The following is a 16,387-nucleotide window of genomic DNA, read 5'->3' as shown; positions in this document are numbered from 1 at the left end:
GGCGCTCGGCCGGCCCCACACGCTGCCAGGCTTCCCCCGGGTTCACCGGAGCATCTCTCCTGCCATCAGCTGCGTCACGGTGTCACGGCCGCCGCAGTACTTGGGGCGCTTCCCTCGTCCGCACCCCACTCCGCTAGGGAGCTCGTGGTACAGCAAGGCGGACTGCGGTCCGGCCCCGGGGAGCGCTGGGCGAGTGCTCCGACCGCCCACCGGGACCACAAGCTTGGAGCTGCCCGTGGTTTCGCGGGTCAGTGCGGGCGTAGCGATCCGCGCCCCGCGGCTCTCTAAAGGGACAGAGCACCGCCCGTCCCGTCCAGCAGCTGCCCTAGAACTCGGCCTCTCAGCAGGCGGCCGTCCCAGCCCCAGGCTCGCCTCCGGCGCTGGCAGGACACTCAGTTCCCCCCGGGTGTGAGGTGTGACCGCGCGGACCGGGAAGGACCGGAAGCCTTGGCGCTTCCCCGTTCATTTCACTGCAAGCGCTGAGCTGTACCCGGCACCGCGGCCCCTGCCCGCACACGCGGCTCCCGCTCCGGCCGGGAAACACGCGCGGCAGCCCCGCCCTCCCGGGGGCGGGTCCCGGCGCGGCCCCGCCCCGGCGGCGCTTCCACTTCCGGCCCGGCGCCGTCTGTGTCCGGGTCGTTCTCGCCGTTCCCTCCGCAGCCGATACCGCCCGCGCTCGCTCCCGCCCCCGGCGCGACACCCGCTTCTGGGAACGGGGCGGCGGCGCCGTCTGCCTGTGGCGAGCGGGGGGCGGCAGCGCCCGGTGGGGCTGGGGAGGACCAGCAGGATCGGGGTCTCCTCTCGTTTCCTCACCGCCGGTCTCGGGACGCAGCGGCGGCCAGGGGAAGCGAGCCCGGGGGGGCCTCGGCTGCGGGCCCCGGCAGCGGGGCGGCCCCGCCCCGAGGCAGGACGATGCCGGTGAAGAAGAAGAGGAAGTCCTCGGGGGCGGCGGCGGCGGACGACACCGGCCTCAAGAAATGTAAACTCGGCAGGTACCGTCTCGCGGGGCGGCGGCCGGTGCCGGCGGTCACGTCCCGGGCCGCTCCTCCGCGGGCCCTCGGCTGCGGCAGCCGCGGGGCTTCCCGGGGCGGCGGGCGCGGTGAGGCCGTGTGCGGCCCGGCAGGGCCAGGCCGTGCCGGCGGGCACGTCCGGTGCAGGTGCGGCGGCGTGCGGCGCGGTCACGCCTCGGGGGAAACGCCGCGGAACGGCTCCTATTCCCGGCTGCCTTTGCCTTTGGCTCTGCCTGCAGGGCCAGCTCTGGCGTTTGTCCCCATATTCGTTCTATCTCCCTGGGGTAGGCGGCTCTCCTCACTTGAAGGTTGCCAGTACTCAGTGTCTGTGCTAAATCGTCGTCGTTTCCTCTTTTCTTTTCTTCCCCCTCTTTCTTTCTTTTTTTTTTCTCTTTTTTTTTTTTTTTTTTTTTTTGGTGGATTGGAAGGCTTGGTCAACACACTGGAAAACAAGAGCAGAAAAGGTTTCTCTTATAACTATAGGCATCTTGTTCATTAACTACAATAAGAAGACCACTTTCTGCCGTGATACCCGAAAGATGCTGCTAGAATGATAGATGTTAGAATGATAAGCCATTAGTGCGGTGCAGCAGGAGCGTAGCGTGCCTTCCCCGAAGTAACTGCCTGCTTCATCTGTTAGGCCTTGCCAAGCATGCCAGTAAAGCAGTAGTTACGACTAACGTCCTGGGGACATGAGGATACAAAAGACTTGCGAAATCAACACTGCGGGAATGGCTGTTGCAAAAAATTGTGGCGTTTGGCCTTTCTCATAGGCTGGCCCAGCTTGAGCTTAGAAGTACCCAGGCTCTTATTTTGTTATGACTGTTCAGTGTGGGTAGCTATTCCAGAGCTCGCTTTCTGTGGTCATTGATGACCTTTTAGTTTCAGTCAGTTTATTCATTGCCTATAAATAACTGTTCTTGTGCCAGCAGTACCCTCTATACCATTCTGCTCCCTCATGGTTCTGCCTCAAAGTAGATTTAGAGGGAATGCTTTTGTTTTCTCATAATTTATTTTCTATACTTAAAAAAGCTAAGTTATTCTGGTTTGTAATGCCAGCTTTCAGTTTCCTTGCTCATCTTAGCTCTTGTTTGCATGTATTCAGTTTCAGTTTGTCTTTCTGGAACACTGTTAATCAAAATTGTATGATGTTAATTTCTTTTACTTAAAGTGTTTTCATAGCTTAAAAAAAAAAAAGATTCTACAGGGAGCTAGTTGTTGGGCAAAAGCTATGATATGAGAGTTCATGCTAGGTGACCAGAAAATGTTAGATACACAAGCATTTTTGGCATCATGTTCTTACACAACAATTTATTGGTAATATTCTTTAGTAAAAGCAGTGATTACAAATAGATCTATGTTAATCTGGATAAAGCCAATAAGCAATAGCATACCATATGACTCTGCCTCTTTCTGGTGGCTTGCATTCCTAATGCCAGTTGGATGGATGGATGAATGTTCGTAGGACACCTTTAATTCTAGCTTTCAGCACAGAAGGCTGCTTCTTAGACTGCTACATTCTTTTCCAGCGAAGCTAAAAATGATACATTGGGAGTTAAAGTTGTTCACCCCTCTCAGAATTGAACCATTCTTCTCCTGCTTGACGTTTTAATTTTAAAATTGCAATGTGGGAGCTGCATAATTTTAAATCTTCTCATATGATTAGCTTTCACCTCATTGTTAGAAATAACATTAGCTTGTTCTAAAAGTCTGTAATTTATGTTTGAAAGGAGGATGCATTGAAAAGGTGCTGCAACTCCTTACTGACTGAAGATGCCTTTGTGTAGTCAGTGTTTTTACTGGAAGAAATTCTGTGCATTGTTTTAATGAGTGATGAATTACAGAATTCACTTGCTAGGCAAACTGGGTTATGTGTTACATAATGAAGACAATGATGGGGGAAGCTGCGTGTGCTGAGCAGCTTCAGTCTTGCCACAGATTGCACACTACTATTCTGGTATACTTACCAAATACCTATAGAATTTGCAGGTTCTTACTTACATGTATAATGTAAACGAATTGACTGAGTTTTTTTTTCCCAGATTTGGATGGTTAACTATAAATAACCTGACTTTTAAATATGTCAAACTCTGCAGCTTCTGTTGACCTTAATGGGATCTGTGCATATTCAGCACTCTTGAAGATCATGCTGCTTATTAGAGACCTAACATTAAATGCCTGTACGTATAAATATAAGTAGATAATGAGGCATTTGAATTACTGAGGAGTGATATTTTGGCCATCTGTGTGGGGGTTTTTTTTGTTTAATATCTACGAGATAGCAGTACTTCTGCATTTCAAAAAAGGTAATGGTTGCAATAATTTGGGCTATGAGATGGTTGTATTCTAAAGGTAGTTTTATGTTCCAACTGGAATTGAGGATGACAGACAGTTGCCTTTTATGAAATTCAGTGTAACTGTAGATGTATATTGACCTCACAAAACAATTTAAAAGGATTAATAATAAATGTGGTGTAATTTAATTTTTCCTGTGTTTCACATGCTCATCAAAATAACACTATTCATTCCTGTGTTTTCATTTGCTACTGCAGATCACAAGCATCTGGTAAAGTAATAAGTGGAGAGGAACATTTTTCAAGCAAAAAGTGCCTGGCTTGGTTTTATGAATATGCAGGTAATATGCAATGCGTTCATGTTTTAAACTAAATTGTTTTGCTTTAAATAAAGCAATGTATCAAATACTGCTTGCATTTTGCTTTTTTTATGCTGACGTAGACATGAAACTATGTCTGTATTTCCGTCCTTATAACATGTACTAGACTTAGTATAGCTTTTGCTATCACCTTCTTGGTATTTGTTCTTTTTGACTTATTTTTCTTTATGCTTTATAACTTTAAAATGAAATAATAGATGTTCAGCAATGTTGAACCAGGATATACTGAGTGATTCTGCGTCTTGCTTTGAAATTGTCGAGTAGAAGTCAAGACATTGAGAGATAATCAGAATGATACTTATGTATCTAACTATATCTTCTGTGATCATATTGGAAAGCTAATGACGTAGGTCATGGTTTAAGCTCCTTGGATTTCACTTTCACAAAACAAAATAATAGAGGTTTATACTGTTTTTCCATCTGAGAAGTTGTATTAACATTTTTGATATTTTAAATAACAAGTGTGTCATTCCAAAAATATTTGAAGTAGCTTCTTTCAAATAACTCACAATTGCCATCAAATAGCTGCTTTCAGTGAATATGCAGCGTATTTTGCAGCATTTATCACACTATTGCTGCTATTTATTTACCAATTGTATGGTTTCCGAACTCTGGATTTCTAAATTGTTGTAAATTTCTTAGCTAATCCCATCTAAAAGTCCATTGTAAATGGTTGGTGATAAAAACTTGTTAATTGCCAGATCTTAGTATGGAGAGAGCTGCTGATTTATCTGCCAGCAATTGATTTGAGTCTATTTATCAGGACTGATATTTCCTTGCAGTCTTTTCATACCAATGAACTACTCTTGTTTAGTCATTGGCTTTCTACTTTAGGTTTGAGGCATACTTTTCTGGAGTAGAGTCATTTCTAGGGAAATATTAATTCAAAATTAATTTTCTTGTGATACATGTGTTTGCACATTCTTCAGAATTAAATGTCTGTAAATTTTGTCTTTGAGTCAAGAATTGAATGTGAGAGGTTCAACATTTAGTTAACCAGTAATCAAAAAAGGCCACATTTCCAGCAGGAGATAGAATTCCAGTTAAATTATGTACAATAGGAGATAAAATGTTTCCACTGAAAGATAAACATGTACGTGTGTGTATAATTTTGTCTATAAGTTGTACCTATGATTTCTTGTCATTACCTGTGTACCCTTGTATGTGTTTCTCTTCATAACTTGCTTTTTTTTTTTTTTTACATTCTGTGTCTAACACTGTTTGACCTTACTTACCTAGGCAAAATATCTTTTACAATATTTTTAAAGAGGTAGGGGTTCATGATCTTAAATGTCAGTTGCATTTTATTTTCCTGTGAAAGTAGCCATTCTCTATAGTTTTTATTGTCAATCTCGCAGTGAGTAGTGATTCAAAGCACATTATCCAAACTCTTGAAGAGGCTTCTGCTTACACGGGCAGCAGATAAAGTGAAAACAGGTATCATCAAGGACTCTGCCTATTATAAGTAGCAAAATTTGCTAAAAAGTTGTAAAGTGGCATGTTGTTTTGGATGCTAAAACTTTTGCCTTTTACATGAGTTCATACTCACTAAATGTTAATGTAATGATCCAAGACACATCAAATAGTGTGTTGACAGGCCCTTTAATAATATTTGGCTGTCCAGTAGGAGTCCTTTTTGGAACAGGCTTAGTCAAAATAACTGAAACCAGAGAGAGATCAGAGGAACAAAACACTCTAGAGTGTGTCTGTATGCACTCTCTAAATGCACTGTTTTGCTGCATTTTAAAGACTTGTGTTAAAATGGAGAAATTACAGCATAACACTAACTGTTGTGTTTCTAATCAAGCTGTTCTCATTGCAGTTCTTGACCTTTTTCTGCTTTGTATATGGCTAACATGCTCAGGATTTTTTCAATTTATTTTTACCACTTTGTTTATATTACTCAGCATCATAAAACTAATCTTACGTTATTTGCAGATTCACCCTCCTCTGTTAATGTAAACCCATAATGTTGGCACCATTGAAAAGAAGAATATCTGTAATAGCTCAGACAAAATCAATGTTTTTTATTGTTGATAAAATAATTTTTTCAAGAACATTATTCATAAAGTAACTTCAGCAGAGAGTAGCAGTACCCAAATTCTTAAAACAATTGACTCCCACAGTTATTGGAGTTGAACTGCATCAGTAGGAAATTCAATGGAGTCTTGAAAACTCAGATAAAAAACTAAAATGGCTCATCTGCTGTCATAGGGAGGCAGTGCCCAGCACAAACATTCTGGTGTAGCACATACCATACGTGGCTACACAATTGCACTTGATAAGGTAGTTTTAGCTTAAAAGCTACTTAATGGCATAATTCGATGTTTTTAGACATACTTTGGGTGCAGTATAGACTAGTTATTGTGCATAACCCTTGTGAGCAGTGAATGTTACTTAGACTCCACTCTGATGTGGTTTTTGCTTTGAAGGTCCTGATGAAGTTGTAGGCCCTGAAGGAATGGAAAAATTCTGTGAAGACATCGGTGTTGAACCTGAAAATGTAAGTTTCTTTCATAGTGCTAATAACACCTAAGAGGATATTAGATAAGGTTAAGTTCTGTGTAAAACTCAACTCCACTAAGCAGAGTTTTTCATCTTCCTGCTTGTAGGAGCTGCTCTAAGACATTTCAGCTGAATACATCAGTTATACTTGTCTAGTGTGGAACCTTTTTTTTGGGGGGCGGGGTGGGGTATAGTAATACTTAAATATCAAAAATTGGAAATAGGGAAAATTTGTATATAGCTGAATTTTTTAATGGTAACAAATACAAAAATCAAGCATGTACCAAAATTGCTAGAGTGTTTGAATGCATTAGAATTTTATTCTTGTACATTAGTAAATCAGCTTTTTCTTAAGTACTGACTCCTTTTCCTCCCCTTATTTTTATTTTGTTTCTCCTAGATTATTATGTTAGTTTTAGCCTGGAAACTAGAGGCTGAAAGCATGGGATTTTTTACCAAGGAAGAATGGTTAAAAGGAATGACCTCATTACAGTAAGAGTGTTTTTATATATCTAATACCATGTTCTATGTTTATGCTTGTACCTATAACTTAACTATTCTTGCTCTGTTTCATATATGTTGGAAATAAGACACAAAAAAGCTGGCTTTTCGGTCTTACTTTGGTCCACAACTGTGAAATTAGTCTGATGAGTTCATTCAAAGGATTAAGTTACTGTCCAAACCTAGTTAAGACAGGTTTCGGTGGCTTCCTTTTCTTACAAAAATACATTAAAATATCATTCTATTTAGCAGATGTAAATAAGTAGATCTGGACTTGCACATAAGCATTTCTCAGCACTAATATTTTGGAAAGATTTTACTGATTTCTGAGCTTTATAGATGAGGACTGCATGGATAATTTGGCTTTTTAGTATTATTTGTTAGATGGATGTCAGAAGCCATGCTTAATGCTTAGATTAAGTAACACCTTTTCAATTTATAAATTAGCTTCTTGCTCTTTCTGTTTGCATTTGAATTTTTGGTAAGTTAATGCCCTGCCTAAAGAGATTGTTTCTTACATTAAAGTAATCAGCTTTTAGCAAGGCTTAGTTCTGATGGTATTTTTTGTTTGTTCCCTGTGTAACTACTTGTGGTATCCTAGTGTTTTAAGGGTGTCTTATTATGACACTGCATTCGGTCTTACAAGTAGGGAGCTACTCTTGCAGCTGGAGCATACTGGGGAAAGAGGTGTTGATTTTACCCTTGCACTGTTAGTTGTGGATGGGTTTGGGAAATTGTATCAGGCAGATACCCTCTGATTATTCAAAACTATGGAGTAAGTGACTCTGGACTGGCTCTCTTAACTCTTAATTGATTTTGGATCAGGCTTCTGATACATGGCATGATTATTTTGTAACTATCACCAGAAATTAAATTAGGGGCTGGAAGGATTAAACTGCCTGGAATTCAGGATGACAGATTAAATTCTGGGTGCGTGATTTTTCATATGCAGTGAATGGGTATTGGTCATTTATGTGAAGGACTTAGTTTTTATTCCCAAATAGAAGATTTTAGGAGTTAGCCAATCTCACAGAATGCAAGCGCAAAGATACATAAAATCAGCAGCTGTTCAGAGCTGATGTTTTAGACTTTGTTTCTAATAATTTGCTGTGACTGGAAATCTTCTGCTTCTTTTCAGAACAGAGCTGGCTGTGCTATAGTCTAAATGTGTTTAAGACTGAAAATAGAGTGCTGCTGTGCATTTTCATAGAAACAGAGTTCTGCTGAGAGCACTTGCCTAAGCCTAAAGCAGTTAATGTGTATGTTTTACTTCCCCTGTTGTTCTCTAATAAGCTGGCTAAGCAGCTGGTTGAAGGAGAGATGCTCACATAACACAGCTCAAGATCCATTGGCCAAAAAATATGTTTGGGTTTTGGCTGTGAGTGAGTGAGCAGCTCCGTGGCGCTTAGTGGCTGGCTGTGATTAAACCATGATGAAAGAAGATACAAACCTGTAAACTTGTACTGTTGTTGCTTACTAGGAAGGGAGGATCGTATTATGGGATTCCATCTGGAATGGGGTTATCTATTTTCTCTTGAAAGGTTTGACAGAGGTTTGAAGGAAAAGGATTTTGCACTTAAAACTGTAAAATATTACTGCATACTTGTACAGCCTATTTTTTTCTTTTGATTTTTGCATGAAGAAATGAGATTGAAATGCATTAAAACCTCAGTGTATTCTAACCAGACTTCTGTTGTAGAATCCTTGTATCAAAATACATGAAATGTCACACAAGTTAATGAACAGGCTTGGGTGGAATTCAACTCAATAGTAAGATACCTAAATGTTTGATTTGTATGCAAGAGCAGGATTTCTTAAACTCTTATTGCAATCTTTGGTGATCCAGGCAGTGTAATGGAGCCTAGGGAGGTATCCAGTTTGCCCTAAGACCTAATGACTGGTCACCTGAATTGCTCTTAGAGGTTGCTTGGCTAGTCCTTTATGAGTGGCAACACTTGAAGCTTAGGACATCTATCTCTAATTTACTGTTAGGTGGCAGCATTTGGATGCCTGACAGTCTCTCTGCATGTTGTTTTGTAATACACTGGTGAAGTTTGCTGTTAAGAGATGAGAAAGATAAATGTGTGATGGTTGTAGATACTGTCAAAATGAAGGTAAATTGAGCCCTAAATAGACTCTGTAAGACCTAAGCAACTTAGACTGGGAGGTTTCCAGTACATTGTGTAGGTAGGGTGAATTCTGCCACATACATATATGTGTTTGAGTGTGTATGCAAGCTCTCTTCATAGCAGAGAGAATCAAGTACCTCTGCTAGGCAGTTTATTTCAGCTACTTTAAATAGCTCCTTAGGAAGAAATATATATACTAACATTAAATGCTTTTGGTTTAATGTTTGTATACATCTTACGGATTTTTCTTTTTATAAAAGACAAGCATATGTGAATAGCTATGAAATATAATATATTGAAATATCTGAGTTAGGAGTAAATGAATCATCACTTTGTCCATGTTAGCTATGCCTTGGATGATCTGTCTACCTCAACAGAAATTAAAATACAACCACTTTTTGATGCTAATTTGAGTTCTGTTAAAAATGATGTAGGGATGAGAAGATAATTTAGTAAGCTAATGTCTAATTTTGTTGATCTTGAGGTAGCATTGTTTAATGCTGTTTTTCAGTAAAGACGCTGAGAAATTGCATCTTTTTCTAGTGTCTGTACAGGAGTTTAGTGTTAATTCCCTTGTGCTAGTGAAGGTTGTTCTGGTTATTAGGAAGATTATTCTTAGTGTGGGTGACCTCAGTCATCTGTTTTATGGTGCAGCCACACAAGCAGCTGTATCTCCATACAACCGGAGTTTGACAACTCCTTGTCTCTTTCTGGGAGAAAAGTCAGTGGCTAGGTACAGAAATGCCCTGAACAGCTTTAACAGAGACATGTCTATGTGTCAGGATCCAGAGAGTGTTGCTGGTCTGAGCATGATCGGTTTGATTATAAATGCACTGATAATAAATTGCTTAGGAGTCTTGACACTTAATAATTGCTCATTTTCATACCAACTTTTTCAAAATAATCAGTTGTGTATTAAAATGCACATTGCCAATAGTATGGTAGAGGATAGCTGGCATTTTACTTTGCACTTAGATTTATGATTATTTGAACAATTTTAGCAAAGTAGTTTGTAAGAAATTTGAACACCGAAATTTTTGTTTACCCATGATATGGTAAATAATCTCAGTCAAATTATATTTAGCAAAATGTGTGGTAAACCCACTATAAATAGCTTATATATGTTACTAGTACACTAAAAACTTGACCATTTAGGTAGATTAAATAGTTAGATTTGTCTTCAAATGTGTAGAATATTGTTGGCAGTATGAAGTTTTGAACATAGAAGAGATATGAATAAAAAATATGATACCTTTCTAGCATAGCATAATGCTGGTTTAAGGGTTAAATAGTAGAATACAGACCAACTAGGTGGCTGAAGACAAAAGTAATTTTAACATAAGTTAAATTTACCGAAGTTAATTTAACAAGAGTTCTTTTCAATTTGTTATATGGTTTATCACAGAATGTATTAGCTGTCATCTGAATATGTAGCTTAATTAGCTAATAGCTTTATTTATCTAACACCAGTATTGGGTAGGATTCAGTGCTGCTTTAGGTAGATTCTGCTAGAGACAAGAAATAACAAAAGGTTGCATCAGTTGGAATTGCTACATTTCTCTTGTCACAGTCTGAGAGAGACAGACTGACAGACAGCTGTGCACACACAGGCTGGCAGATCTGAGGAACAGGAAGTATCAGCTGTGGGCAAAGTACAGCATCAAAGCACAGCATCTCAGCAACCTACAGTACCCCCGAAGGGCCCTTGCTGGGGGCCTGTGTGACAAGTCCATGTGGAGCTGTTAGAGGTGCAAATGTATTCTCTGAGAGGCAGGCTGCCAAAAGGGGGACACGTGACCAAAGGAAGTATTTATGTACAGCTGCATTTCTGAAAGTATGCTTCTTCACGAAGGATACAAGGCAAGGTAGATTTTTTTAATTTATTCTTTTTTAGTCATGGCAGCTTTTCTATAGGAATAAAATGTCCTGTTATAACTGTTCCATTGAGTTAATGTTTTCTGGAGGATTAGCAAGGTTAAATTGCATTTTCCTTTCCCGTTGTTGGTGAATCCGACCCATTTTCTACTTGGAAACAAAAATCCTTGCTGAGTAAAATACAAGATCTTCCTGCCAAAGGGTTATTTTTACCAAAGCCTTATCCTGTTGTCTAGGAGGCCTGTACATTCTCATACAGCCTTTGATTTTTCAGTTGAATAGCTGCTGACTAATTCAGATGATTAAGGTTTTATCAGAGCTTGCATTTATCAGTCATAAAACATGAGCAGACTAATATGGTTTGCAGAGTGCCTGCTCAATCCTGCCATTTGTAAACACACACTTCAAAACTACATGTTTAGGTTTTGCGTTTTCCCATTATAGCTAGATTTTACCCCTTAATGCACACTGAATGATGTTTTCTTCAAACTTTCATAGTGATTGGAAGATATGATACTGCTGTGTATGAATATAGATTGCAGAGATTGGAATTAAGACTATTATTTGAGATGTGGTTATTTGTGTTATGTTGCAGATATATTTAAAACAAAAAACTTGCTTACAGAAGCCAGCATTCATCATTTCAGTAAGCTGCAAATGTTGAGCATGTTCAATATTAAGTCAGTTTTACAGTATAGCTCCTGGATATCTAATGATTCTGTTTTCATGATTTTAATTTTTTATGCTTGCTGGCATTTTTTTCATTGCTTAAATGTTGTGTTTTGAACTCCTAATGCTTTGGCTTTTTTTTGGTTTTTTTTAAGGTGTGACTGTACAGAAAAATTACAGAGTAAATTTGACTTCTTACGGTCACAGTTGAATGACATTTCATCCTTTAAGAATATCTACAGATACGCCTTTGATTTTGCAAGGGTAAGACTGCTGAAATGTTAGGAAAGTTCTTTCATTAATTTATTCAACAAGCTTGTACTTGATTGGTTTCTGTGCTTTCTTTATTCAACATTAGGAAAAAGACCAGCGAAGTCTTGATATTGATACTGCGAAGTCCATGTTAGCTCTTCTGCTTGGAAGAACTTGGCCACTGTTTTCAGTATTTTATCAATACCTGGAGGTACAAGTTTCCTTGACTTTGTGAATGTTGGCATAGTAGTTGGACTGCTCTGTGAGACTATTGTTAATTTTTTTCAAGAATGTGTCCATATTACTCCCTTTCCATTCCCAATTCTCTTATGAAACACTGATGTTCTTGTATACATCACAGATCCTTATCTTCCTCCCTGTGCCCCAGCCCTTTTTCTTATCAAAGGCAACTAAAATTCCATCTTGGTTGTGCTGTAAATACAAATTTAAAAGTAAGTAGTAGAGCTCCACTAGTCTCTTCAGCTACATGTGCAATGCATTTCAAGTGTGCTTTGTGCAGATAAAGTGTGTAGGTACCTTGATCTCTGACTCTATCTGGAAGATTTTGGTCAGCTCAGCTGCCCACGAGCGATTAAAGTGAATGGGTGTAGGTTGTGGAATACATTAGGCTCAAGACTATTCCCTGGCTTCAAAACAGTACTAAGACTGTAAAGTAGATATCCTTATGTTCATAATGTATTGTACCCTGAAGAAAAGATTTATTTTTTTTTAATAATTCATTCTGGAAATACATCTGAGCTAGATACGCCTTGCTTCAGGGCAAGGCAAAAATACATCAGTTTTTGAAGCTTAGAGTGGTGACTTACTGATTTCCAGGTTTTGGGAAATTTGATTCTGCTCTGATCTTCCAAGAAATCATTTTATGTGGTTTCATAATTATGAAATATGTTCATGTGTAGTATTTTTTTAAATTAAAAATCAAGTAAGTAATAACCATTGTTACCCATTAAATTGTCTGTTAGGAACTCATTGAAGATAAAATGAGATAAATGAGATGCCAGAATACCAAATTCCACTTGATGTTTTAATATTTTGAAATTACTTTTCCTAGCAATCGAAGTATAGAGTTATGAACAAGGATCAGTGGTACAATGTACTAGAGTTCAGCAGAACTGTCCATGCAGATCTTAGCAACTATGATGAAGATGGCGCATGTAAGTATTCTTAATGTTTTGCTTATTCAAATATTAGCAGAGAATTTTTTAATTGCACAAAACAAATTTCTGTTAAAGAAACAATACTGTAAGGTATAAATTTTTTTTCCCAACAATGTGTAGAAAAACAGCCCTGGTAACCATCCATCTTCAAGCTGCAGATATGAATTGCTCTTAATTGTATGTCAGGGGTGTAGTATTTCAATAGTATGATGGTTTACTTGAACCAGCTTGTATTCAGTGAGGTTCTAGTGAAGGTACTTCCTGCATGCAACTGTAGACTTGCAAGTAGAAATATAAACAGCAAACTCTCATTTTGTACTAGTATAATAAACTCTAGCTTAACAATTTTTGCCTACCTGCTGGTACTTGGGGCTGAAGTCTTCACCTGGCTGGTAGTCAGTCATGCCATGACTGAATTGCCTAAGTCCCATTTTGGTCCATGTTCTAATTCACAATTTTGAAAACTTTAGGAAGAAGGAATTAGTTGTTCTGATTTGCAAGATTTATAAGATTATTTTTATGCTTTCCATTCAATTCACTCCACCTGTCAGATATCAGGAACAGTTTTTCCATAACGCTATATAGTGTTTTTGTGCACTTCTTAACCTTGGATTGGAATGTTTGTACTAATCTGAATATTTTGCCATAGGATTGACATGGATGTTTCCTAGACCAATAGTTTGAACCCTCTTCAAAAGAAGGTGTTTGAAAGACATTGCCAGTTATAATTCCAAGTTTTTTCCGTTTGCAGGGCCCGTACTTTTGGATGAATTTGTTGAATGGCAGAAAGTTCGTCAAGCGTCATAGCAAGAATTCAAAAGAAAATGCAAAAGTTTTTTTTGGTGCCTGCCTGTACACAAAGTAATGAGAAAAACTAAGGATTGCATTTTCATTCATAAGAAAGACTTTACCGTAATTTTTTTTTCCTTTTTTAAGGAGACTTTCTTGTTACATGTGATATGGGCATTGAACCACACCTCTTCTGAGACTGAAAGTTGGAGTTCTTGTTTTGAGTCTTATGTTTATAGCATTTATTTCAGAACAATAAAGATTCAGATTTGTGACAAAGGCCTAAAAGTGAAGGATGTCCCTTGAATGTGAGTGTGGTGTCTATTTTTAAAACCAAATCTATAAGATATCTTTCTCAGAAGTGCCCTTTGCTATGAATTTTTGAAGACCTTAAAAATGCTTAATTGGCGCTGTTGCTTGCTGTTGGTGTGATTGTCTTGTGTGGCAAATGTTAGAAAGAATGACTGATTTTGGAAGCCCTGGGTGTGGAAGTGTGGTAATTTTCATAGTAAGTATTGGTCATGGGTTGTGCCAGAGTTTTCAGCTCCTTGTGGAGACAAAGGCCTTAAACTCCTACTATTGTTTTTTATTTCTTTGTTTCTTCCCCACCCAGTGGCATGGCATTTAATAGCAGGCCCTTTCAAGGCAAAAAGGTGTGGAGCAGATGGTTCTATGTGCAGAATGGCTGAAAACTATTTACCTATATTTCAGATGCTGAACACAGATACTCCTTGGTACAGCAAGGCAGCTTCCAATTTTTACTGCTGTTTGGGCTCTTTGGATTGCTTTGTATAAAAGTGCAATTTATATTTTAAAAGGGAAAACTGGGAAGACTTGGTTTCAAGCTTTGCTTCTTACGTGTTTTAGACTGGAGGCACTCATAACATGACTTTTTTTTCCTCTCTGGATGGTTTTCATAATGTAAATCAAGAAGCAACTATTTTATCACCTACTTTTGACCAAGTAATAGGCTGTGTGTAACGGGGTATTAATTGTCACCCTGTTACTCTGTGTTTTGAGTACAATAACTACTGTGGTTGCCCTTTTAGGCATTCAGTATTCATGACAGCCTTTAAATACAGTAGAAGTTTCTCACTCTACCTCCCTGCCCAGGAGACCCAATGGCACCTTTGAGAAGGAAAGGGATTTTAATCAGTAAACGTGAAAAACCAAACCAGAATGAGAGAATGAAGCATTTGCAACTTCTGCTTTGTTATATAAATGTATAATACAGACTGTGATTATACTGGGAGACTCAGAAAGGCCTCAGTGTGCCAAATATTTCAACAAGTGAAATAGACTAGACAATGTAAACTAGGCATGACTTGGAGATCTTTGCCTCAGGGAAATTACTTCTGTTTTGCACATCCCTTAGTCAAACTAACAAGTATGAGCTTTCCTGTCCTTAAGGAAAGCTGTATTCCCAAGGTGTTTTTTTTTTTTTTTTTTAAGAAGGAGGCTGTCAAAAAAAAAAGAAAAGGTGTGAGGAGAAATAAGGGGTACCAACTAGTGGTGTGTGCCTGTGCTCTTGTTCTACTACTGAGGACCACCCTTGCAACTTCTCTCCAGGTCTGCTTGCTGAGGGCTGCAGGACACACTGCAGTGGTGGGCTGTGGGCTGTGAGTCACCTTGAACTCTAGGAGCTTGGTTGCACCCAAGTGAAAAAAGCACTGGAGGAAATAAACAACTGTTGAGATACTGGGAAGATCTCTGCTTGTACAATGGCTAGTGTCTGTGTGCATGTAAACAGATGCACTACAGCTGCTCTGAATATTTTTTCACCTGTTTTACAGAAAGTACCTAATTTTAGACCTCATGTAAGCTGCAGTTTCCCTTCGATATGTTACAAGTTGTCCATTTGCATTGCTGATAATTCTGATTTCACTCGTAACAGAGTGCCTTTCATTTGGGAATTGCCCTACCCCACAGAAAGCTTCTGCCAGAATGAGATTAATTTCAACAGTCTGAGACCTGCTGGTACAATGAGGTCTTAAGATGCACAGATAAACCTGCACCATGTAACTGATGTCAAGGGATGTCCTGCTGTATGCTAAATCTCTTCAGGGATGCGGATTCTGAAATGACTTTCAAGTTCACTGCAATGACTCACATACTGTGTTTAGTCCCCACTAGGCTGTTCTCTTTCCAAAAGTTTGAAATACTGGTCAGAAGAGAATCTTTTATAGGTTGATTTTAAAAGATCATTGCTTTTAGATAACTGTGAACTGTTGTGAATTCCATTTAAACCATTTGGTCCTAGATGATCGTATTAGAGTATAAAAGTAGGAGTGATGCACCTACCAATCTTAGGTGGTCAAGTACTTGCCATTAAGGTGTAAGACACTATGTGATGTATCATTTGTATCTGTTAAGGTTTTATCAGTATTCCTATAATAAATCCATGTTTCAGGGATTTACAGTGTGGTTGTGTGAGTGATTGAAAATCATCAGTTACTGTAAAACTTTGGGGATTAATGTATTTAAACTAGTTTTTCAAATTCGAATAAAACACAATTTTAAGTTATGGGTTCTTTGCTCAAAACTGCAATCAGGTGTATTGTTTCAATGTGAATTAATGGCTTGTACAGTTTCATTGTGAACCAATCATGTTTATTAGCTGCGTTTTATTACATCACCTTGCAGCTTATTGTGGATAAGTGCCAATAGCTGTTAACTTGGTTTCGTTTTGTTTTGTTTAAATTTTGTGCATATCCACGAGCCAAAACTTGACTTCTGCTAAATGCTTTCTTTAGTCTTTGGACTTTAATTTTTGTTTTGCTCAGGTGCATTTCAGTCTATTGAATT

At 39.1% G+C, this 16,387-nt stretch overlaps 1 protein-coding gene across 2 annotated transcripts; it reads left to right on the top strand.

The window, feature by feature from the left end:
• Positions 1–613: 613 nt before the first annotated feature.
• DCUN1D5 (defective in cullin neddylation 1 domain containing 5) lies at positions 614–15,995 on the top strand. Of its 2 annotated transcripts, none has more exons than XM_033051762.2 (8): positions 614–992; positions 3,563–3,645; positions 6,117–6,187; positions 6,590–6,681; positions 11,519–11,627; positions 11,722–11,826; positions 12,688–12,790; positions 13,545–15,995. In XM_033051762.2, exons 1-8 carry the CDS (start codon positions 913–915, stop codon positions 13,598–13,600), a joined length of 699 nt encoding a protein of 232 aa, XP_032907653.1. In that variant the 5' UTR covers positions 614–912; the 3' UTR covers positions 13,601–15,995. The 2 variants fall into 2 exon arrangements, with proteins under 2 accessions (XP_032907653.1, XP_032907654.1); XM_033051763.2 differs by lacking the exon at positions 614–992 and adding an exon at positions 3,120–3,190.
• Positions 15,996–16,387: the final 392 nt, after the last annotated feature.

This window comes from Catharus ustulatus, chromosome 2 (assembly GCF_009819885.2).
Source record: "Catharus ustulatus isolate bCatUst1 chromosome 2, bCatUst1.pri.v2, whole genome shotgun sequence".
NCBI classification, from domain to species: Eukaryota; Metazoa; Chordata; class Aves; order Passeriformes; family Turdidae; genus Catharus; species Catharus ustulatus.
Note: the sequence above shows the minus strand (reverse complement) of the source record. Positions and strands in the feature narration are given on the sequence as shown.